This window comes from Hyalella azteca, unplaced genomic scaffold (assembly GCF_000764305.2).
Source record: "Hyalella azteca isolate HAZT.00-mixed unplaced genomic scaffold, Hazt_2.0.2 contig13440, whole genome shotgun sequence".
Classification (NCBI taxonomy): Eukaryota; Metazoa; Arthropoda; class Malacostraca; order Amphipoda; family Hyalellidae; genus Hyalella; species Hyalella azteca.
In genome coordinates this window covers 29,600-55,865 of record NW_025943363.1, presented here as the reverse complement: position 1 = coordinate 55,865, position 26,266 = coordinate 29,600, and the positions used below count along the sequence as shown (strand labels likewise).

The 26,266-nt window shown below is 38.2% G+C and overlaps 2 protein-coding genes and 1 long non-coding RNA gene across 3 annotated transcripts; 2 read left to right on the top strand and 1 right to left on the bottom strand.

Annotated features, from left to right (window-relative positions):
* The first annotated feature begins 2,239 nt into the window (after positions 1–2,239).
* On the top strand, positions 2,240–4,530 carry LOC125177550. The gene is made up of 5 exons (XR_007157052.1): positions 2,240–2,320; positions 2,520–2,597; positions 2,994–3,103; positions 3,297–3,452; positions 4,059–4,530. It is a non-coding gene; the product is annotated as an uncharacterized LOC125177550 (long non-coding RNA).
* Positions 4,531–15,389: 10,859 nt separating this feature from the next.
* LOC108677729 (glutamine amidotransferase-like class 1 domain-containing protein 3, mitochondrial) lies at positions 15,390–17,021 on the top strand. Its single transcript, XM_018165999.1, has 3 exons — positions 15,390–15,560; positions 16,034–16,174; positions 16,396–17,021. The coding sequence occupies exons 1-3, from the start codon at positions 15,459–15,461 to the stop codon at positions 16,921–16,923; spliced, it is 771 nt and encodes a 256-aa protein (XP_018021488.1). The 5' UTR covers positions 15,390–15,458; the 3' UTR covers positions 16,924–17,021.
* A 967-nt stretch (positions 17,022–17,988) lies between these two features.
* On the bottom strand, positions 17,989–25,819 carry LOC108677735 (armadillo repeat-containing protein 6). The gene is made up of 10 exons (XM_018166004.2): positions 25,668–25,819; positions 23,707–23,979; positions 22,960–23,112; positions 21,980–22,123; positions 21,161–21,281; positions 20,663–20,934; positions 20,394–20,543; positions 19,288–19,412; positions 18,400–18,566; positions 17,989–18,191 (listed from the first exon to the last, which is right to left on the bottom strand). The coding sequence occupies exons 1-9, from the start codon at positions 25,788–25,790 to the stop codon at positions 18,467–18,469; spliced, it is 1,461 nt and encodes a 486-aa protein (XP_018021493.1). The 5' UTR covers positions 25,791–25,819; the 3' UTR covers positions 17,989–18,191; positions 18,400–18,466.
* Between the last annotated feature and the right edge of the window lie 447 nt (positions 25,820–26,266).

The following is a 26,266-nucleotide window of genomic DNA, read 5'->3' as shown; positions in this document are numbered from 1 at the left end:
ATCTTACTTCGCCCTCGTAAAAACCGTCGCCACTAAGCACTTGTCAGCACCGTATACCGTATAATATAAGTATTCAGATTATTTTATTCATAGCGAATCGTTTGATTCAAAATTATCAGGATCATATTTGGGTAGAAATTGAACTCGGCGTTTTGTGGGGTACTGTGCTGTGTGCGATAATTATCGACCGTTTATCGTTTTTGAAAATGGAGAGATACGAGCGGGAGAAGACAGATACTGGACGACAGACGATGGAGGTAAACGTCATATACGTGAATTTCTACCAATTCCTCTGTCACTTTTCTCCTGAATGTCTATATCATCCGTAAACGCTTAAGGGTCCATTAAAACGATATGTCGCTAAAATGATCAATCGTTAGGATTGCTGTACTTCGAACCCGAAATGCTATTCCTGTAGGAACGGTGCTGTGGTATCTTTCGATGACGTGAATCATTTCTACGGGAATCCCTCGTGTTGAATTTAAAATTGAATCAACTCTATTTAAGACGGCACCTCTTGAATATTAACGGTCACCCGTAACGGTCCCAGTTCATCATATGAAATCATCTATATTATTGAAAGAGTGGAAAACATACTTGTAAATTTGTCAGTGAAAGAAAACCGCATATTTCCCTATTTGTCATTGTATTATTTAGTGGCTAGCGTCTGAATCTCCCAGGAGACGTCATTTAAGACAATTTTTGTATTATTAAGACAATTGTTGTATTATCAAGACAATTGTTGTAGGTGGTGCATCTTCAGTGCGATCGAATAAGATGATTAGCAAATGTGATTATTGAAAGTAATTATCCTTTCTTACAATAAATGTTGATTGCCGCTGCCTCACAATAACCCTTTGGTTTCAACGTATTTTGTTTATGACTACGACTTGATAACTTGCACCATTACCACCTTGAGCCATACTGGGTGTTTAGATTTTCTCGCCAACGCAATGTACAGTTGACTTTCGATTACGTACGTATGGTACGTCTCGGACAAATTTACGGCCGGACTTGCGGCCGGTGTCCAAATTCAGTGAGCAAAAAATATCACTCAAAGTAATGAATGTAGCTCGATGAATCTTGGTACACGTATTCATTAGGACCTAACGGTAATGTTTAGCTCATAAAAAATTTCAAATTTCACCTTCATTCGTGAGTTATATGAATATGTTTCATTCGCGCCGAAATTTGCAGTGAGCATGACATTTCTTCGAAAATACAGTACAGATTTGAACGAAACTTTGAACATAGAAACCAAACCTCCCAACGGTGATGTTGAGCTCGTGACAATTTTTAAGATTTTGCCTTCGTTTGCGAGTTTTTTTTCATTTTTCCCACATTCGTGATTTAAACAATAATACGTGCTTAAATTCGCAATGAGCATAGAATTTCTCCTAAAATACTGAACAGATTTAAACGAAGTTTCGTATGTGAATACCTAACCTCCCAACGGTGATGTTTAGCGCGTGACAATTTTTCGATTTCGCCTTCGTTTCTGAGTTATATGGATATATTGAGAAACGACCGGCATAGCTCAGGCTGATTTTTAAAGTTGCATTGACCAAGAACCGTATACGTAAAGCCGTATAACTTGCAAACGAAGGCAAAATCGAAAAAAGTGTCACGAGCTAAACATCACAGTTGGGAGGTTAGGTATTTATATCCGAAGTTTCGTTAAAATATGTCCAGTATTTTAGAAGAAATTTCGTGTTGACTGCAAATTTAAGCACGTATTTCTGTTTAAATTACGAATGAGGTTAAAGTGGAAAAACTAAACATAACCGTTAGGTTTTAATGAATACGTGTATTAAGTTTCATTGAGCTACGTTCATTACTTTGAGAGATATTCCTTGCTCACTGAATTTGGGGAGACCGGCCGCGAGTCCGGCCGTAAATTTGTCCGAGACGTACGTGTTAGTGGTTACTCGCTACAACGTAAACAATTTCAGCAAATCAAATGATTTATTTTTAAAACTTTTTGAAGCTTCATTTCTCATATAGTGAAGTGGTAGTGCTGAGAGTAATGAAAACATTGGACTTCGAGAAAGATTCCAAGTTTAATCCGCTAATGCTCCCTTTTAGACTAACATGAAAAATTCATCGCAATAATCACTCCCTCTTCATTCATAGAGCATATATAAAAAAAAGCACAGCAGGTAGAAAACACTGCGCACGCACATGTTGATGTATATCGTCATGAGCACAAACACATGCAGTTTCTGACGTACTATTGGCCCTCAGCAAGGTGCAGGCTGGCCTTTATATTCCGTCAACTGCAACTCTGCGCTCAGAGAGACAGCGGCCTGCAGGCAACAAGGTTGGTCACCAGGCGAAGCGATACCTAATTCAGTCAGTTTAGAATGTAATATTTATCATATGTCTGGTTATTATTCTAAAAATACGAATTCTTTTTAAACTGCTGTTTTCATTGTATTCAATCATTTAAAAACACTAATGTTTTCAAAAATTAAATATCGAACCAAATTTTAAAATTTGTATTTTTAATACATTTCCAGAGGTTACAGCACAAAAGACCGTCCACAAAATCGACGCCCCCTATTGTTCAGCAGTTCGTGTCTCATACCCGCGCAATGGTGAGAGTTTTGTCTATAATGTGACAGATTTGTCTATAAAGTTCTAAGATGATCACTTCCATGTGAACAATTTTTCACGCACATCTAATTTTTCCGTAACGTAAGGTAACGTAATTCCTGAATTTTAATTATGTTTGATTTTAGTTTACGTTTGGTTTGCATAGACCTGGGACTGTGCTACGGAGCATGAATTTATATATGCTATTAAGAAACGTTACCGAATTTTTAAAAAATGTCTATTTAGTTAACTCTCGAATATTATCAATAGCTGAAGCACCAGGCTTCAAATAACAAATTTACCTTATATTAGAAAAAATGAAATAGAAACAGAAGCTTCATCGTCTGATTGCAAAGCAGAAGCTTCGTAGTTGACAACTGACGCTATGTGGTCCGCAGGGCAAGGCAGGCGTGCTGGTGCTGGCGCTGGTGGCGCTCACGTGCACTCATGAGTGTCAGGCGTATGACTGGTCAGCTGTTATAAACTTGCTTTCCGGCAAAATTTTAGCGTAAGTTTTGTCTCCTCTATCAACTTCTGCATAATTTTAGCTCATGCTTATTATTCGATTATGAAACTATCATTGACACGAAAAATTAATGTCCAAGCAATCCTAGTGATTCCGTTTAAATTCATTTTTAAAGAAGTTCTCAAACTGTTAACAACATCTGATCATGAATCAATGGAATGACACTCGTGTGCAGGTTGTGGAAGAATGACGCCGTGCAGTTCATGGGGTCGCAGTGTCACTACACGCGAATCGAATGACTAATACATCGAATGACCGAAAGTCATTCGATGGCAGCTCTACTATGTTGGAAATTTCGCGTGTGACAAATTTTTCGGCATCGAAGGCAGTGGTAAGGTTTCACCTGCATCGCTCACTAGAAAAATCCCGGATGTATCGTTTCATATTAAAAATCCGATGCATTTAATAAGTGAAAAAAAATCCTAGGAGGAAGTTAGTCGACCTAGCAACTGTTTTATCGTCGTTAAGTTCCTTGAATCCATTAATTGACGAGTTACTTCAGCATATCTTTGTCTTATGGAGCCATGTTGTAAAAACTGCGCTCATAGCAAATTTCCTAGCCCTGCGATATTTCATTTATGTTCTAGTATATTACATTATATTACGTTGCGGAGAAGAGGAGAGACCATCTACAAACATAAGAATTTAATCGAGAACAACATCAAGTAGAGCTTCGAATGCACATGAATGAGATATTGTTAAGGATTGTGAAAGTTTTAATAATTTTACTCAATTTATTTTACAAACATTCATCTCTCTTTTTAAACTTACGACTTTAGTTATTTCTGTCAAGAGGTCATTTTAACGAACAGTCTGGTTTTGCCTCGTAACAGCACTTTACATGTGACGTACTAAAAAGCATATGCGTGAAGTCTAAAGTCGATAAAAAACCTAAGATTTAGAAAATATTTCAGGTTTATTTATGTAATTTTTTCAGGCCAGGGTCAAAATCCTGCGACGGTAAAAAGAAACAGCATCATCGACTTCCTGAACAAAGCTCAAGCGGCAGGACTCTTGCCTAAAGAAGAAGTCGATAAATGGCTACAAGGATGAGCTGTTCAGCGTGCAGTAAATTCTGTTCTGTTGGGTTTTCTCTGGGTATAATTGGCGTATTCCTAATCTAGTTACACGATTTCTCGCTTATAATTTAATATCTAGGAATTTGAGGGTCAATTTAGAAAAGCTTAATAATGCTGGTCACATTTGCAAACGCAACAGTGCAGGCATTATGATGCTCTTCTGGGGGACTTTATTCAGGAAGATAATAACATTTGTTGCATGCGGTCAACATGAGACAAAATCATGCTATGCCATCATGTCGGTCATACCCTTTGTTATGAAAAGCATATCGTATAACTATTTGTTTATTTGAGTCTGTATTTATCTCTGTTATTCTGAAAATTTCTGAGATCATCTTCAATTTTCTTTATTTTTCTTAACATATTTTTCTCAATTGTTAGTCAGTCCTAGGAACGAACAAATGGTTCTTTGGAGAAGGACGTGCCTGTCGTTAGATAGAATATTTCGATAGGAGGGTCAATTAATTAGTGGAAGCCGAATGTGGAAGTAATATTTACACAGTGTAATGAAGTTCATGAGTTCACCGTCAGAAATTACTGTGTCTTGTTTTTTATCCTCCGAAGGCAGTGTACTACCGAATTAGACGATTACATAAGGCTTTTATGAAGTGGTTAGCCACGTGTTGACTGCGGCGACTAAGGTGCGCTACGACTAAGGCGACACGGCGCTGACTAGTGCGCCATGACACCTTAGAGCGCCGTTTGCGTCAGTCTTCTACCCACATATCTCTAGAATAACACGTTTTACGTAAACTTCATCTTCTTATGTTATCATTTTCAACGCAAAATTTTTACATTAAAGGCTCATGTTAAAAAAGACTATTCTGGCATGTTAATCTAAAAAAAACACAACGAGAGTCCATCACGGAAAAATAACCGGGCTAATAATGCACTCATCCATGACAGAAATGCAACAGGTCGCCAAAGCTTCAATGTAACGGAAATATATTGAGACATATGCATGTCATTTTAACATGAATAATTTCCATAGCTGTATTATTTGGACTCATGTAAACAAGTGTCACTTACTTATGTGGTCGATATCACTTAAGAGCGGCAGCCAGAACAGGTAGTCAATTAAGTGTCGCTGGCAAATCTGGTATTATAATAATGGTAATAATACCAGAATCTGGTATTATACCAGAAGGTTGTAAGCGACCCTATAAAACATTACAGGTGCATTTTACATCTAAGATAATGATAATCTTAGAAAACGCTAAAACACGTATAAGATAATTTTCGATTATCTTTAATTGGTGAGAGTCCTCATAGGTTAGGGTAAGTTCGGTCAAGTTTCACGAATAAAAAAAAATTTAAGATAATGGAACCAAACCTATTTTAACCTAACCTTAGTTAAGACACTAAGCTAAGATAATTATCTTAAGCCTCTATCTTAACTCTAACCTGATTATCTTACATAGGTTCGTTTCTGAGATGGGAATAATAGGGTCGTTGGCCCGCCAGGGTCTGCACCTGGTGCATCGAGAAGGGAAGACCATGACAGCAACAGTTAGTCAGGTGGGAATTATAAAAAAACTATCTTCAAAACTGTTCTTAAAACTCTTCATAATTCAGCATCAATCAAAGGCACGAGGTAAATTTATAATTTTATTAATTTTTAGAGAAGGACGTGAATGCATTTTCTGCGATTCATTCATTGCGCCTCTGATGAGGCATATTAATATTAGTAAACTAATAAAGTTGTCTGTTCCTTGGTCTATTAGACTAACTCAAAATTCAAACAATGAGAATATTGGCAGGAGTCACTTTAGACAAAACACCATCGCGCACATCCCTCCAGTTTACCAATTCTACCGACATAGAAGTAGATCTAATATGATGATAAAATGGTTATCTTATTATATTGAAATTCTTGCATTGGTTCTCCATAAATTAAATGGTGTCAGGTTTTTCAGTTTTTCGAATCGCCAATTGCGATGATTATTTCATCGTTAGCGAATACGTTCCAGGCTAAGAGAGGATTCGAAGCTGTTGATAATTTAGTCCACACAATTGGTTGAACGTGAAAATTTTAGCAACCATAAGGAAGTCGACATATTCTGGATCGCTCCATATTTTTTCGCATTAAATTTGTTCCACACATTCCTTTTTTTCATCAGCTGTTTATTCATTGCGCATCACATGAGCGGTTGTTGCGTAAATTGAAGTCTTTGGGAATTGAGAGTAATGTACTCAAATGGATCAGAGATTTTCTAGTAGGGAGACGACAACGTGTCAGTATTAATGGGTCCGTATCAGACTGGGCTTCAGTGCGCAGCGGCGTGCCACAAGGAAGCGTTCTCGGTTATTCGACGCCTAAGTGTAATTGAAAAGGAAGTTTTTAGAAAACTTGAAAAATTGTTGAAACTCTATATAAAAATAAAGTCCGATTTATTATTTCTGAATTATTATTTCTGATGATGAAATCTTGAATTGTTAGGCAGCATAAGCATGAATGCCAAATTTCAACTTACTAGGATGTTTAGAAGTGCTCTAAATTAAGGTTTGCATTTTTGATGACAGACGGACACGAAACGAAGTCAAGAAAAACGTGGTAACATCGAGTAAAAAGATATTTGATAAGCTCATAATTTGGCGCATCTCCATTTGGTCCATAATGCCATCTCCAATTACCCAATAAACCACATGATAATAAATGGTGCATATACCTGCCCATGGCGTAATATCTAATTACCAAATAAACAATCACTCAAACTGCCCATTACGTAATTTCTAATTACCCAAAAAAACATAAATCTAACTGCAAATGCAAAAGCTTTTTGCTGGCTGGCCAACGTTGCAACAGCCATATATCGAACAAGGTTACATAAAATGAAAACTGGTACTACTTTGATTGGCTCATTTTGTTTGAATTCTGTTAAAGCTGAAGTTAGCACCACGGTACGCAGCCTGCATCATCATTGTATACTGTAGGACAATGAAGGTAAATTGTATAATGATACGTTATATGACACTGATTATGCAAAATTTCTAGCTGCATATAAATATTAAACTGTAATAGTCGCATAATCAAGAATTAATTTTAGGCGTTAAATGATTATTGGTATTTATTTTAATGCCTCCGCACTGAAGGTTTCGGATGAAAATACAACCTATTGACAACAGAACTATGCTCCAGATTCTGAGGAAATGAAGGCATTAATGTAAGAATAATTTACACAAAGACTCGTAACATTAGTCAAGACTCTAAAGCAAGAAATTTTATTGTTCCTGTAACATCCGATGCGTTTGGGACCGGGTTTTGGTCAGTACCTACCCTATCTAAGCACAATTGTCGTCGATCTATTTTATGGTCCGTCGATGTGGATCTAAATAGATCTGTCGTTGCGAATCTATTTTATGGTCCATCGCCGGCACTGCTTTTGACATGAATTTCCTTGAGAGTTGAATTATTTCTGCTGGCGGCGAACGTTGGATAAAGAGTCCCGGCATCTTAGTTAATTACGCTACTGTTAACCTGCAAAAATGGGGTTGGGCTTTGGATCTTCAAAGTTCCAAGTCTGCTGTTTTATCGGGCCTCACCACGCAGATGAGGAATACTGAGAACTTGAGGGTTTGGCGAATTGATTGTGGAACGTCCAAGCTCGCTTCGTCGGATTGATGTAAAGTTATTTTTGCTTTGGCGGACGATGCTAGGCCATATTCAAACCCGGCTACTTTTCTGGAGGCTGGTTGATCGAATTTAATAAGTTGTCTTTGTCATAGATGCTTGCTGCCGATGACGCGTATGACGGAATTATTTGAAGTTACGTAATTGAAAGAAGGGATAATGTACGCCGTTCGTAGTTGGGTAGTGTTGGTCTATAAAAGGACACCCTAAGGAAAAAAACCAAAGTCATTGAGTTTTCGCTGAGTATCTGGCTTCTAGAAAAGTTTGTTTTAAATCATCTATTCAGTGCTAACCTATGAATATAAAAATTTCGTATCTACAGTTAACTATTTATTTTCTTTGGTATTTTTGGTTATTATTATTGCACTTTCTTTTACTTCACATTAAGGAATACCTTGATCATATTTTCTTCGGTTTTCGAAATTTATTTGGTGTTAAAATTTTTTTTTAACCTATAACCGACTTCCTCGAAAGCCTGTGAAGCAGCGACAATCCACGAATGTTTTTCTCATTAACATTTCTTGCAAAAAGCGATAAACTGAAGCCGCGGTAGGTGAAGCACGATATAGCAAAGAATTACTATATAGCTCACCGTTGTTATATAATAATATAAATATAATTTAGTATAATATAATATATATAATATAATATATTTTAGTATATAACAATGGTGAACTATATAGTAATTCTTTGCTATATCGTGCTTCACCTACCGGGACTTCAGTTTATCGCTTTTTGCAAGAAATGTTAATGAGAAAAACATTCGTGGATTGTCGCTGCTTCGCAGGCTTTCGAGGAAGTCGGTTATAAGTTAAAAACAAATTTTAACACCAAATAAATTTCGAAAACCGAAGAAAATATAATCATGGTATTCCTTAATGTGAAGTAAGAGAAAGTGCAATAATAATAACCAAAAATACCAAAGAAAATAAATAGTTAACTGTAGATACGAAATTTTTAGATTCATAGGTTAGCACTGAATAGATTATTTAAAACAAATTTTTCTAGAAGCCAGATACTCAGCGAAAACTCAATGACTTTGGTTTTTTTTCCTTAGGGTGTCCTTTTATAGACCAACAATACCAAACTACGAACGGCGTACATTATCCCTTCTTTCAATTACTTAACTTCAAATAATTCCGTCATACACGTCATCGGCAGCAAGCATCTATGACGAAGACAACCTATTAAATTCGATCAACCAGCCTCCAGAAAAGTAGCCGGGTTTGAGTATGGCCTAGCATCGTCCGCTAAAGCAAAAATAACTTTTCATCAATCCGACGGAGCGAGCTTGGACGTTCCACAATCAATTCGCCAAACTATCAAGTTCTCTGTATTCCTCCTCTGCGTGGTGAGGCCCGATAAAACATCACTGCATCACTGGATGCTGTTTACCTCATCACTGGATGCAGTGTAACTCATCACTTGATGCAATTTAACTCATCACTGCATGGATGCTGTTTAACTCATCACTGGATGCAGTTCAACTCATCAATGGATGCTGTTTAACTCATCACTGGATGCTGTTTAACTCATCACTGGATGCTGTTTAACTCATCACTGGATGCTGTTTAACTCATCACTGGATGCTGTTTAACTCATCACTGTGTTTCGTTTAGGTGACCCCCAATTCGCGCGACTGGAGAGGGCGGCAGCGGAGCTCCAGGGCCTGAGAGTTTCATCACGATTGCGCCACCAGAAGGAATTAATGCTTTCATTTGTGACGCTCCTTGCGTTGCTTTTCCCAATTTAAATAAATTTTAAGGGCTCAGCATCACAGCATATCGAAAAAACTCATAATTCACTAAAGATTCTGGCATTTTAGTTTTTAGGTGTGGACTCCCGTATTAGGTACATTAACTCGCTTTCCATGTTTGTACGAATTGTGAGATGCATTTCGGACAATGTGGAAATGGAGTAGGAATCATTCTTATGAAATTATTTTACCGTCGGCCACTTAAATTGTTATAATTTTATTTGTTATGTATTTACGGTTGCATAAATCAAATATTTCAACTTCAATTCAGGCCATTATTATCTGTAGTTATTTGAATTTCGCTTTTATCGAACATTTATTATTCAAGATGAGTGATGTAGGGGTGATCATTATTTAAGATGATTAATGAATATAAATGCAATGCACATTATGTTCGATGATTTAATTTTATATATGAAAGTAGGGAACCGAGAGAGGATGATGATGATAGCTGTTACGAAAAATGTATGTTATGGCTTTCTAGACCGAACAATTTCGGTTTATTTAATTTTATATCTAACGCCTAGAAATTAATGACGAAAATTATTTGGGTTAAACATGACTACAATATTTCTCAAATTTATTGTGATGCGAATTAGATATTATGAAAAAGTCGTGCAACAGACCCTAATAGTTTTTAGCGAATGAGATTTTATAGTTAAATATCAGGAGCAAACTCCGTAGACTCCATTCATGCAAATTTTGCTCACTCAGCTTGCTTATGAAACGCTTGTCAAAGTGATACTTACTGCAGCAGCAGTCAGGCTCTACGTTTTGCTAAGAGTTTGGGTTGTTAGGTTACTTGCAAATAACTGTTTGGCCCAGATAAAAGTTTTTTTTGCTGCTATATAAAACTGTTTTCGATTACTGTGTATGAAGCTTATGAAATTAGTGTGAATTATATTTTGAAAGTACTATTTATAGGGATAATTTTGGGATAAAGTTTAGACTATTCGCTTTTATATATAAATTGAAATGAAATATTTAAATAAATAATAAATTTAAATAAAATGTTGACACGATATAATTTGAAATGATACCTAGTGGGGCAGCGGGCCCATGTGTGTCACAGGGCAGAGCACCCATGGTGGGCTCAATATCCCTCGGTGAAGTCTTGTGTTATACATCATTAGATTTATCTCAATGAGCTTGTCTAACCTATGACTAGCTTTTGACACTATGATCCATTTTGATAGTTTTTACAAAATAGTGTTACATTAAAAATTGAATAATTCTATAGGCGTCTAATTCACATCATACATTCCTCATTAGTTGCAACTTTACACAAAACAAGGAACTGCCTCGTATCAATTAAAACTTCATCAATATTTTACTTTATAAAAGGAGGGGGGCCCGCTGCCCCATGTTACCCTACTTAAGCACTTTGGTGATACCATTTGCGTCAACTGTCACAAATGATCATGTTTTGATCATCTTTTTGGGATTTATGCACTTGTCTAGGGCGCACTTCGAAAACGATGTACCGTGTGCCGAGCTGAACGGTGTACCGTGTGCCGAGCTGATTTGTAAGTACAAAGGCGTTACTGTGAAGGACCCAGGAGGTGCTTTACTAACGACTACATTTCTGCAGCCTTTTAAAGACTCAAGCACTTTCGCTTTGACCGTTCCTCTTCGTGGTAAAATACTTGGTCTTTTGCATTCTCCAAATATTTTATAATTCTGTTCCTGCATCGCTCAGCGTCCACCCGTAGATTTCCTCTGTCACTGCAAATGGTTCTGCCATATTTGCTGACGTGCATACCGCAGTCGTGACGTGCATACCATTAGTTAGGCAAGGCTTATAGCCTCTCCAAAAGTTCATGTCGAATCTGCGATGGGAATGAGCCTCATGTAATCCAGCCAAAAATAATGTCATTTGTTGAATGGGCTTCTCAGACTTGGTTTGTAAACTATCTAGCAACAATATGAACCGCTTAATTAAGTCTACAAGAGCATCCAACGTTCATGTTTCATAATGGGTATAAGCACAATGTCGTCCTTTAAGAGGCGGAGGTTTACTTCTCTCCGAAGCATGGTCTCATTCTCAAGTCCGTGAATTTCAAAAGCCGTGCAAAACAGCAAATAGAGAGAAATTAATTTAATAAAATTTCTGTTGACGAATGAATTTTTTACTGTAAAAATAAAAAAGAATTTACCACCATATTTTCGAGTCATTCGGTGAGACCCAAAATTGCAAATTTGGATACATCTGATATGTAATTTTATAAAAGTAAATTAAAAAATCGATAAATATGGTTCATGTTTTCTGGATGTTTTGGAACATTCTCTTCCGATTAATTCGATCGAAAAATGCACTTTGTATAGTATAGTATCTTAGGCATTGAAGAATAGGCCTGGAAAGGCATGTCGCCGGTTCTTTTACTTTCCTTGACTAGTTCGCCTATCTAAAAGACCAGCCTTTTGATCAAATCTTTTCAACGGGCGGTAGGTTTAAAAGCGTTTCTAGATTTCAGTTGTTCCGTAGGATACGAGGCATTTCAAGACTAAACATATGCTCCTGTTTCAAGACTAAACATATGCTCCTGCATGGCCTTGTCTAGTCTGTTCTTGAACGAGTTCATACTTGGAGCGTCAACGATATCTTCAGGATGGCTGTTCCACATGTCAGTGACTCGAGGCGAGAATAAATGTTGTTGCATGGATGTGTTACAACGCAGTTTCTTTAGTTCATGGCCGTGGCACTGGCTCATGGTGTTGGACTCATAGACTGTTGGTTCTTGTTTCAAATTCTAGCAATCCTTCTGGGACCTGGTATAAACGGTAGGTTACTGTAGGTAAACGTTTAAACTTCGATGAGGTCACCACGCATACGTTGATAACAGAGGCTTGGAAGCTGCATCATAATCTTCAATCTTTCTTCGTGAGACTTGCTTATTAATCTCGGAATTTTCCTTGGTGAAACACTCACGACTAAATTTTTGTCCTTTCCTAGTTTTGATGACCACACGACGTTTCCAAACTCTAGGTTTGGATGCACGAAAGCGACAAACAACAGCTTCATCGCTTCTGCATCAGTGCATCTAGGTAATCCCACTACTCCGTACTCGTATGAGGGTCTGATCACTCCAAGTCGTTTATTGGCTTTATTAACTTGAGCTTCAATATGCTTAGAAAATTTTAAGTCATTGTCGACACTAATTCCTAAAGCTTTTTATGTCGTCAACTTCGACATCATCACACTATCATTGCAACCATGTCTTCTCATACTGCAATCTTGCTGTTCATTGTTCCTGCGAAAGTGGATTACTTTACACTTTTTAGCATTAAAAAGCAACTACCACGCATCAGTCACTCACTGGGGTCGGCGTCCCTCAGATCTGACATGAAGTTTTTCCACGTAAAATGACAAAAATTTAATACAAATGTTTTGTGTTTTATGGACGTTTCAGAATATTCTCTATCGATTAATTCCATCAAAAGATGCAGATTAGTTGGACAGTCTTAGACCCTCATGTACAGGTCAGATTAAATTTTCCAAGTGTGTATTGAAATTTCATGTGTATCATTTCAAGTTTTCTCAACATTTCAGATGATTTGCAGCCTTTTAGTTTTCGTAAACCGGGTTCGGCCGACCGGAGCGGGTCCGGGTCCGGGTTTTAGTCAGTGCTCCCTGTCAGGCTCACAGGCTGTACGCTGTAGGGACGAGTGACGACTGAAGCAGCCCAGCATTGCCCAATACCAGCATAATTTTCATACTTCTCCCCGTGCGCAAGCATGCTGCAGAGCAAATTAGCCAACAGGATTACTTCCTGAAAGCCACTGGGACCAAACCCCTTCATGGATGTAAACCAGCGAGCCAATGAGCTGCAGGCCGCCAAAACAATGGTCGTAACCCACACGCTAAACCCCAAAATATTTCTATTCCATGCAGCCTAGCCCCTTCCCCACTTTCGATAAAGAACGCCCTGCGCCACAGTGCTATCAGTACACTGCTACCTCTCCAGCCTGTCCGTTCTTCTGGAGGCTAAACCTCCACGCTTACCCTTAATTTACCCCCTGCTCCCCCTCCTTTCGGTACCAGCTTGCGGAAGAATTCTAACTAAACCTAACCTAGCCTAACCTAACCCTTTCGCAGAAAGCTGGAGAATGGAGATAAGGGGGGTAAGTGTGGAGGAAGAAGATGCTGGTGAGTGTCAGGGCTGGGCTTACGCCTGCGAAGTGGGTAAGGCGATGCGACAGTCCGGTGCGGAGCCGTTCCCATTTACGGCAGTCTGGACTCTGGTGTGGTCTGTGGACCCTGTGGCTTACGGCATTTGTAAGAAGTGATGGTATGGGCTTAAATCATTGGTGATTGGTGTAGGTCTGTAGGAGGCTAGGAGCTATTGGGCATAATCCGTTTGTAGTATCAGCTTGTGGGCTGAGCCGCTGCTGAGGCATTGCTTGTTTCAAGCTGGTGTGGCTGCTGTGGCAAGATGAGGCAAGTAAGAACAGCTGCATGCAACATAGATGATAGGTGTTATGCTAACTATTTCTATTGCATGTAGAGGGTTGGCATTGGCTCTTGAGAGTTGGGCTGATTTAAGAGTCAAATTTTTGGGCTATGGCGGCGCTCCCAGGCTGTCAGCTATTTCCTGCTGGGGTCTCGTACATGTATATCATAACAGCATGAGGATTGAAGAGACTTAAAAGAGAGCCAGCGGCGTTCATACAGATGATACAGTCATACAGCCAACACCAAATCCTAATGATTGTGTTGATGTGATCTGTGATATATGTAAAAAATTTTCACAGTGAATGTAATTACAATAATGCTAAAAATGCATTGAATTGAGTGGGGTCTTGGCCTCTCAGGTGTGGTTGAATTAGGTTGGATTGGGTTGAATTGATTTTGGTTGGATTGGGTTGGGTCAGGTTGCATTGGGTTTGGGTTGGTACATGCTACATATGAATATGATGTTCCTAACTTCCTATGGCCTATGGCCCTATGGGGCCCGGGGGATATGGCTATTCACCCGCTATTGCAGCCTATGGGGATGGGCCCAATGGGGCTATGGCTTTTTTCAATTTTTTTGCTGGAAAGTAAGAAAAACAGCCTATTTTAACTGCAATTTCTAAAAATCACCTGTGAATTGTTCATTTTTACCTCTGAGGCTCTGATATTGGGAAACTTTTGTCAAATATTCCAAATAGCCTCCGGGAGTCCAAAATAGGCATCAGAATTTGACTCTTGACATGCCAGAAGAAGATGAAGAAGAATATCAGAAACGTCAACACAACGCAGCAAGTACCAGTGTGACAGTGTCAGTGTGCAAACTGCAACCTAGCCTTGAGGCTTGAGCCTTCTGCTATCTAGATTCTAGACTAAAGTTCATAGAAATCAGTGAACAACTACAAAATGGACATGTTGACCTTGAAGCTAAAACTGGCATAGACCAGGCAACAAAACCTAAAAAATCCAAAAGTCACACTCACAAGCATCAGAAAAGCACCAAAGCCTAAGAAGAACCAGGCAATTCCACAAACCCAATAGCAGGAAGTGGGTCAGGAACCATTCCCTAACTTGCCAGACAGCCAGAGTGCCAGACCAGGTGAAAATCATTAGCAGCTCAAATCTTTAACCTCAAAGTCAAATTCATTTCCTTCAGTATCCTGCCAATAGGCAAGGGGGGTTTTTCTAGGGATTTTGTTCATACATTAAAGATTGATCTAGCCTGGACTAACTTGATCAGCTCTGAAATATCAACTTTCAGATATTTAGTTCATGTAGTTTGTAATATTCTTCTTACGTGTCATTGTCGTACAGAGATTTTGTGTAACTCTTAATTTGCTGTCTAAATCTGATACTATCTTTTGTGTCCCACAGGTTTTATTGATTTACAAATGAATAATTCCAAAATTTAACAAATCATCATGCTGTATCTATTTCAAGGTGCCCGTATTACAGGTGGTAGCTTGAACATCTCCAGACTAATATGTTCAAGTGCCATGCTGAATGCTCCCACTGTTGCTGTGGTAAGTAAAGCTATAAAGAAGCCTCATGTGCTAGTTGTCACAAAACCTGCCTTTGTGCATGAATGAGACTTACTTTCTCATCTATGCTGGATATCACTTGCTCCAACTGCAGAAAATTTCTTGGATGTGTGCTTGACTGCTTCTGTCCCATGAAATATTGCATATGACATTTCATTTAAAACTACATGTGATCCAGTGGATTTATGTTTTATGCACAGTTTAATAGTGGATTTAAATTTTGTTGTATTTTAATAAAGATTAAATGTTGGTCATAAAAATTTTTCTTTGAAGTTTATTATGCATATGAAAGAAATACCTAATCTTGAATCACTGAAGTGAAACTTTTTTTTTTAATTTCCCTTAGGTACATGTTTGATGCTAATATACAGAAATTGCTGGAGAATATTTATTCCTTTTCATAGGCTTAAATACCAAACAGTTAATGGTATTTTGAAAAATAATTGCTATGACAGGTGCTTTCTGGCAGTGGGGTTTACGATGGCTCGGAAGTACACGAGGCTGCGGCCACACTGGCTGGTATCACCAGAGGTGGTGCTGAGGTGCAGTGCTACGCTCCTGACATCGCACAACTGCACGTCGTCGACCACACCAAGGTAATGACCATGACTCAATCTCCTCGTTCATTGCTTCTAACGTATATTAATAGCTGTTAAGTGGGGAGTGAGATCTATAAAGAAAATTTATGCTTTAACACTTAATTAACGGCTCCAAAAATGTCATTTTTAAATTCGAAATTCAACTATAAATCTTGAGCGGCAGTGAAATATTTTTACTTTTCTGTATGACAAATTAATACTATTTGTTTCCCAACCAGGGCGCGCCTGCCAATGGCGAAACTCGCAATGCCATGGTGGAGGCAGCACGTATTGCTCGCGGCAATATAAAACCTTTATCTGAACTAAACAGTTCGTCTGCTGATGCCGTCATCTTTCCTGGAGGTTTCGGAGCTGCTAAAAATTTATCCGATTTTGCCGTGAAGGGAGCAGACATGGCAGTTTCAGAAGATGCCGTGCGGGTGCTCACTGATTTCCACTCGGCCAAGAAGCCTATTGGCTTGTGCTGCATTGCTCCAATTCTTGCTGCTAAAGTGCTTGGGAGTCACAACATCAGCATAACTCTTGGCAAAACAGACGATGGGTCTGGCAAGTGGCCGTACGCTGCCTCCATAACCGCTGCCAAAGCCATGGGCGCAGACGTTGTTGAAAAAGCTGTTGATGAGGTGCTGGTGGACGAGAAGAATAAAGTTGTCACGACACCCGCCTTCATGTACGAAGGAAAGTTCCATGAAATACACGACGGAGTGGGCAAAATGGTCGCTGCAGTGCTTGCACTGCTGAAATGAAAATGTAAAAATTTCCTTAAGCTTACGAGTATCTGTTCATCATTATCATATGCTAATTGTTATTATTTTGAATCCCGAAAATAAAATCGTCTATCAAACTCTAATATAAATTTAACCTTCTTTTTACATCCTTCTTATTCTGTATCCGATAAAGTGGTTGCCGAGACGAATTTGAGTTTCTGATGTTACACTGATGCACTACAAAGTATCACATTGCGAGCTAAAATTACTTTACATCTGCCTCGTGCACTTTTAAGAATTGCAAATCCGATGTTCTTCGCGTAATCGCCAAGTATGTACGAGGTAATATAGATCATAAACAAGGTTGTAGTGTGGTTCACAATGTCGACTTCCATGAAAAGTGGAAAGTTTCATAAGCATTAGTTGGTACAAATAAGAAAATTTTTTAAAGGTTAAAAATACATCTTTTGTTGCAGGTTGCTTGTTAAGCAAAATAGTTGTATTTAATTTACTTGAAGATCTAATACAGATTCAATTTAGATAGGCATGTTAATTTGCTTAGCGTGCGCACCACAACCCTAGTTTCAGTGCTCTTTTGCATTTCAAGTACAGCTGAAGAACTTCCTTCCATAATACGGCGAGTACTAATTTAGTTTGCCCTCCGTAAAGGCTGAATCGAAGCATAATATTAAAACGCTTCACAAATAATGTATTAGTTTGCAATGAACGCCAGTAACTTATTTAACGAAATTCGTGTATTAGAATGAACGCACTAACCTTTGGACTTGAATTAAATGTAGTCAAGTAGACGCTGCTACCATGCAACAAAGTATAGAATTGCCACGCTTTGAATATTGCACTTCATTCTTGCTTTGGCCACCAGTAATATATTACTGAAGCCTTTAATTTGTTTGTAGTTTTCAATAACTTGCAATATTATATTCATTTACAGAACGATTTGCACTCTGAAATTACGATTGATCAAAACTATAGGCAAAAAAGGTATAAAAATACAGAGGTAAAAAAAGTATTTCAACAAGCTGCCTAAAAAATTTTCTCGTGTAATTTAAGAACATTGTTGAGCACAAAGTTTCCATAACCAGAGACAAACATAACATGTTGCTGTTAGAGATAAATAGAAATACAACGTAGAACCGCATTATCCTGGTTCCCATACAATAAATAATTCTAAAGTGAGTAGAAAAACTAAGCACTAGGTAGTCTACGTGTCTTAACACTAGTCGTGTTATATCAAAAAAGGCGTCACAGTGCGCGTGCAGCGTAAGTGAAAGCTCCTCCCGAAGAACCTGCAATGGAGAAAAATCGAGTTTAAATTAAAAAATTTCTTCTTTGAATTTTAAATCCTAATTATCGAACATATATAAATCTACTACTACATGATCCAAAACTACAAAGTGCATCAAACGATTTCCAGTTCGAGAGGTAGCAACAAGTCAATCTACAACGCTGACATCGCAACGTTTTTATTATATTATAAAACTAGGCAGCCCAAACCTGGTTAGTGCTGAGCTGAGTACGAGATTGCATGGAACAGGCGAGGACACAACCGACGGACGATCGCTCAAGGGTCGCCCATGGCCAGCTCGTGGCCCTTGCCGTGCCAGCGCTCCTCCAGGGCCACGTCCACGCCCATGTCCCTGAGGGCGCTCTTGGCCAGGTCTCTGAAGAACCAGCCATGCACACTATCAAAATTTTTGGTCAGTTCACACCATCATTCTAATTTGGCACCCTGGGTCTTTGCAATGCGTCTAGTATTGTACTGAAAAAGGAACAGAAGAAGCCTCATCACACATGTTGCAAGGATGCTTCCCAAACCGCTTCTATTGTTGTTAGTGTTCAGTCAATTCGTTATAAACGTCAACGTAAACGTAATAATAATAAGTAAAACCAGATGAATGTCATTTATCAGGACAATAGACACGTCACGTTTTAAAATCGTATCTAAGAATTTCGGAATTTATTTCCAGCTGTAATCACGGACAATTTAAAATCACTCATTTGATGCAAAAACACACGGTTGATGTCTGTAACTACTACCTCGAGGTGAGTTAATTTGAGTGTCAATTATTCTGATGCTCGTCCACTGCATCGCCAAATTGCTTCATAAAAAAAGCTGTGTGATAATATCTAGCAGTGAATTGTCATTTTTTGTCAACCCTGCTAATGCACCCCATAACAAACACCCGTCAATTTCTGAATCAAACACACGCTAGTCTCCTGAAACACCAAAGCCTCGTATAGTTGTACATCACAAGGCCTAAAAGCCAGTAGCTTTTGCATTTTGAACGGAAAACTATTAAATTATTATATTATAAAAAGTATTCAAAATTATAATATATATTTTTCATTTATTTCCACGGAAGTAATTAAGTAGCTGCTGACTTGACTGCGTCGCCGTGGTTGCTGAGCGCCGCCTGCACCACGCCGTCCGCCTGCATGAGGCGCAGCAGCTCCGCCGCCTGGGGGCTGCGCGAGCACAAGTTGCGCAGGGCGAGGCACCCCATTTTCTGCACCAGTGACGTGACATCAAAATTTGATACACAATAAACAAATTCAGCAACACGACAGCACTCAATAATGAAGCAGCAGCTACAGTGATACTATTACTCCTGTGATGCCCAATACCCTATTGTTACTAGGAACCAAAATGTCGTATGCTTTTGTTCATATAATTGAACTTCAAACCAGCGCTGTACTACAGATACACATGTTCCTGACAATGATTAATTTTATATACAAATGTTCCTACCAAGTATGATATAACAAAGGAAAAAACCTTCATATTTACTGGTGTCACTAAAAAACTACGTGATTTAAATAACGATTTTCAGTGATAATAATATCCTTACTGAAAATTAAAGCCATGAGAAAAACTAAATACGACATACTTACAATAGTACCACTCTAAGCGAAACTACAAAGACAAAATTTAATCAAGCTATTGTACAGATTTAAGCGGTACAGCAGCACTTCATTCTTAACTGTAGCTTGACAACAGAAACTGCCAGTTGCGTTCAAACTTTGTTAATTTACCCACACGCCAATAACCCGACGGATGGTAGACTTATTTCTGAACCATTAGCACATGATCGGGCTGAAACGCTTCATGGGGAACTATATCTAAAAAACAGCGGGTTCTGTCAGAGCCCGCCAGTCACCGGAGGCAAAACGTCAAGCCCGCCAGTCACTGGTAGCAAAATGTCAGTCACTGGCTGCAGTCCGCCAGTCACTGGATGCAAAACTAGTTATTTAGTCTGGGTAAGAATGATAAAAGGAATCACTGCATTACTGCAGTTATAGCTGCCCCATTAAGGAAGAGTAGGGGGAGCTTGTGCTGGTGCTGTCACCACCACCACCACCCTCACCTGGACCTGCTTCTCGTGCTGTCACCACCACCACCACCCTCACCTGGACCTGCTTCTTGTACTGTCACCACCTCCACCCTCACCTGGACCTGCTTCTCGTGCTGTCACCACCACCACCCTCACCTGGACCTGCTTCTCGTGCTGGTGCTGCTTCATGGCCTGCAGTACCGCTCCGGCCGCCCCGCAATCGACGAGCTGAGCTGCGTTCTGCGGGTGACGCAACGCCAGCATCGACACAGCGCTGCAGCCCGCACTGCACACGCCCGCGCTCAGCTGCCGACAAACGTTCAATGTAAAAAAGCACAAGTAATTGCGTGCGCAGTAAGCATTGCAGGGCATTATTGTTGTGTAAAAAGTAATTAGTGTGTTACTATTTTATGCCGGCAGCATACCTGGTGTTTATCCATTGCCTTAACGATAAGAGACGGCGTTCCGCTCTTCATAACGAATGACTTGACGTTGTCATCGCCAGCAAGCGTGGCTATGAGCGCAATGCTCTGTTTGTTGATGATGGCAGAGTCAGGAAAGTTAATGAGGATGCTATTGATGACGTCCAGAGCTCCAGCCTCCGTCGCTTGCTGGCAGTATTCGGCCCGCACGCACACGCAGCTCAGCGTCGCAAGGGCTTCTCCAGCTAACCCTGCCATGCTACATGCCACCGCTCCTGTGGTAAATATTCAACATGATGGAAACAGTGATACTGGACCATATTATTATTTGTTTCTTCAATTAAGTTTGAACATAAACTGTGACCATTCAACATAATTCTTTCCAATTTTTACCACTACAATCTGTGCCAGCAATGACCTGTATGTGTGCTGGTATATACGTAACTTATAATCATAATATGGACAGACAACTTGGAAGCCTCATAAGCAAGAGAAACTTGCCCTTGATGACTTGCAGAGCGACAGCTATGAGCCCCTCCTCCTCCACAAGGTGGCGGCAGTGCTCGTGGGCGCGCCCGATCTCCACTCTTATATCGTCGTCCAGAGTAAAGCTCCTCAGCGCCTGGGGACAGCCAAGTCAAGGGAAGTCAAGTGACTGGTCTTAAGTTACTTAAAAACTGAACTCTTCTATGAAAAGAGTAGTGGAGCATTTGCTTTCGAGCTTTATTAGATACATGTAATCAAGTAGCATGTATTAAAATATGTATCATGTAAAAACAACCAGTATATCCCAGAAAACAACAAACATAACTATGAAAATGACAAAAAAAAATATATTATGTTCACAATTATAGAGAAAGCTAAAGTTCCTTTCACTTTGATGACAAAGGGAAACAACTAACTCATACGTGATGCCGTTATTGCGGTTTATCGAGGCATATTAAAATAATTAGGAACTCTCTTCACTCCAGCAAAACGCTAAAGGTTACATTGGTAAAAATATAGGATCTATTTGTCACTTACGTCTTGTGAAGACATTAACAGCTCTGAATGGTGATCTCGATTTCTAAAACCATCCATTATTTTTGTCATTGATGATAAAAATAATGTTGCAGTCCTGACCTTAACATTGCAAAAGTCCTGACTTCATTTTTTATAGTATTTGACTGCTTTAATTACTAGAGCATTAGATACAAAAAGCAGTGAACTTGCTAAATTTATCCCAAAAAATTTGTTGACTCCCTGTCTAGAGACCTTATCCCAGTTACCAAGATACTAGATTAGCACATGCATCATCATAAGCTAGGATGAGAGTTACACCTTGAGTGTGGCGACCATGCGGCCCTGGTGCTGCTGTGCACTGCAGCCCTGCAATGACGTCACAAGCGCGTGCGGTACACCAGCATTGAACAGCAGCTGGCGGTTGCCTTCATGCTTGATGTTGCAGCTGTGGCACCAGCGAGCCTGCCAACAAATATTATAAACATGCATTTAATACTGAATAAACATAACATAATGTATATTAAACATAACATAAAAAAACATTTTATACTGAATAAATGACGAATTTTATGCAATTATCAATTTTATAGATTAAAATTTGTGGGTTGGTTCAAAGCCTGGCACCATAAATAAATGACGGCCGGACGGTCATTTGAGTGCATATTAACAATAAGTACCTACCATATCAACAAATTAAATAAGCCTGAAAAGTTATTTTTGCAGGGAGAAAAAAAGCATGTTGAAACAATGAGGGGCGCATCAAAATAAATTTGGAAGAAAACATCAAAATGCAATTTTTAAATTGGTAAGTATACATTTTGTTCTAGAATAAAAAATGCACATTTACGCCTAATTTGAAAGAGCAAGTTGAATAGTTACATGCTAAACATATGTTGAACTTGATAATATCATTATAATTGAAAATTGGCAGGGATAATGTGATTGACAGAACAGGGATAATATGAAACATAACAGTGGATAATATGATTGACAATCTAGATCAACAATGTATCGGGTGCTGGTCTATCCTTGTAATGCCACATGGCGTCGGTTGGTGGTCATTCCTAAAAATAAGGAACTCTGGTGCCTCTCCCAATTCAACCTTAGTTGCATGATTTCAGCAAACTGTTCAAACTTATGTCTGAGGGTGAAAATTTATTAATTAGGTATTTTCGATGAGTTATCAGAATTTCTATAATTGTTAGAAATCTTTACTTTAATTCGAGCTACTTACTGCCAGTATAGCTAATTAAAACAAAATAAAACAAATTTAGTGGCTTAAGAGAGATTAAACTCACGAGCACTTCCATGATGTTGGACTGCATGTCACTATGCCAGCACTCCATCATCTCCAGCATAAAATTGACACCCGAGTCCTCCAACACATCAGGATTTCCATCACTCAATGCCTGCATTGCAGTCAGTCCACGACTCAACTTCTCTCCATCATCCTGAACAAAAAGGATTCTAATTAACAGAAACTTGACCCAAAACATCATAGTGCATTACTCATTTACATCAAAGAAATGTAATTAAATAACAAATCATTCCAAAAAGAGAAATTATACTAGAAAGTGTCGAATAAAAGAATCAAGTTGATGAATCTATGAATTCATACAAAAGTTCATTAATAATGATATTGGGTTTACTTATACGAGTAAATAGAATCAATAGTGCCATGTAGCATATTAAAAAAATATAGTGAGGTGAAGAAACATTCAGTAAACAACTGCTATTACCAAAACAGTCACTCTACTGCATAAATGGAGCCTATATATTAGGACATTGCATGTGAAATAGGTACATCAATTGAAGATGGATTTGAAACGAGTTTTTCAAATACTCAACATATTTAGGCATAACTAAACTAAGAGCATAGCAGATAAAGAGAAAGTAATTAACTTGATTTGCCAAAAAATATCAGTACAATTTAGTTGAAAAACTTTTCTGTTCTCTTGGAAGTAAAGATATTCCAGGCTGCCATCTATTATCTATATTTTAAATGTAAGCACATGCCATAGTCCTGTACTGCATAAAATGCACACCTTGGCCTGTTTGAGAAGGCGCATGAGATAGGAGTAAGCACCATATTTAGTTGCCAACACCCGATGGGGGAGAGAAATTTTGCACTCGTCAGAAAAGGTGGTCAAAGCACCTAGTAGATCAACTGGTGCAGTCGTGGCATGGCAATCAGGTTCATCTCTGTCATCTGATGTAGCAGACTTGATCACCTCCAAACTTTCAAGGACTGGGTGAACCACCTTCTCATTATTGGCATCCAGTTTCACCTCCTTTATAATGTTGGCCAGCAACACACCCTGCACACAAATTTAAACATGTTGATGGATTAGTTAAGCACATACATGAAAATAAAATGGCTACTAAAGCATGTATTAGCTGAATTAGGCAAGCACACACATGAAAGTAAAATGGCTTCTAAAACATGTATTGGCTACATAACATGAGTAACATAGCCAACTATTAATAAACAGTACAATATTATCAGAATTTGTATTGGCTAAGGTACTCAATAGGAGTAAAGTAGCCAGCTATTAATAAACTGAATAATATTATTAGAAATAGTAAGTACAATTGCAGCACATTTCTAAATGTCAGGTAAAGAATAAAAATTTCCTTGCCCTCAGATTGAGGTTTAAATAAACCTCAATCTGAGGCAAGGAAATTATTATTCAATGATACAGTGGTCCCTACAAGTTAAAGCTTATCTCTTCCAGAAAGAGCATTAACTTCTAAAATTATCTGTCATTTATTTCCATGAGAGATATAACAGAAAAAATATCAGTGCATTATGAACTTTCACTTTCTATTATATTGCTTTGAAGTGATAAAGTTAGCAAAGAATATGCAAAATGAGCAGCAATTTAATGCATGGCTTGCATTACCTTTAAAATTTTACCAACATATAAGTCAGAAGCAGAAGTAAATTTTGACATATTGCATCAACTTCTGAATATATGAGTTCCATAGCCATTGATTTCAAGCATTTGATTGTCTTAGAATCAAATGCCCAGTTGGTCCAAGTTATTATCAGAATACAAAGGGGTAAATGACAGCAGGTTTTTTCCAAAACTAGAAATTGGCAATGAATTACCTACACTGAAAAAAATAACTTAATCAAAGTTCTATTTGCTAAAATAGTAGATGAGCTGTGATAAAAAATAACAACTAAAAATATTCATTAGATCTCTACATTAATTGTTAACTAATTGGTTGAAAAAAATTAAATAGTAAAATTTCTTTGGTTGCATAGCAATATAAACTAATTTTATTTTCAGCATGTATAAATTAATTGCTCATAAATTCTCTTCTGCAGACATATTAATTGCTTTAATTTTGCAGTTAGGCATTAAATTCTTTGAAAATTCATCTCATTACAAATACAGAGTCAACAATTTTTACAAGGTATCTGAAAAAGGACAACATAAACCAACCAAGTATCATAAAATCTCATACAATGATTTACAACACCTTACTGTATGAAGAAATAAAGGAAAAACTTGAAAGAAAATAGTGTAAAAAAATGAAAAAGTTTGAATTTACTCATCACAGAAGTAAATTCAATAATCATTCATTTGTATTTCTAGCAGGTTTCAGCCCATGCAGCTCACTCTTTCTAACTTGAAATCAATGAAACTAGACCACTGCTTGACACTCACCAAATAGACATAATAAAACATAGAATGAGGTGAACTTGCACATTTATCAAGATTTTCAATGTTGATGACTTGTGGTCACTTTCTTTAATAGCAGGTAAAAGAATATTAGGGTCAGAACTATTTCCCTTTTATTTTACTGAACATCTGTAGAAAATCGCATCAAATTTCCCATTTGCAACACTCTTACTCTGATTAAGTTTGCATGAGCTCCACTAAAACTGCAGAATTAAGAAGTAAAAAATGTTTCAATCATTTCAGGCTGGAACATAACACACAAAATACCATCAACTCCCTATGATTAATCAATGATAGAGATGAACAAATCTTACCTGAGCTTCAAACTCCTGGATGGTGTCTTGGATTGCCTCATCAAGTGGTTTGTCAAAGTCTTTTACATTTTCTACAACTACTTCATCATAGGTTTCTTGGCTGATGATCTTAGGCCCAGTCATATTAACAATAAATTATCAATATCCATTCTGCACCAAGAAGAGACATCAAATTCAAATGATGATGCAATGAACCACAAGGATGTCAATTTGATAAATTGGCTTAGACAGTTGGTGTCCATGCCACTGATGCCAGATACTCAGTTCAACAACATTGAACATACTTACAAGTTGCATGCACAATCACTTATACAAATACATATAGCCATGTGGCAGTTTATGTTGTTGGGTTCATGTTTCCTTCTGATATACTATCCATTCAAATTATTTTTGGTGCATGGTGCATTTTGTTCTAATTATATTTCTTTGCATCAGCATGGACTGAGAAAATAGCAACATAAATTCTCCCACAGTTATATTCTTATGTATCTTCTTGCCTAAGGATCCAAACCCAAATATTTTAGTTGCTAAAATCTTGTTGCTCCAATAATAATGTACCGTATATATTGGTATAGTTTGGCAGATGCTTTTCTTCTATA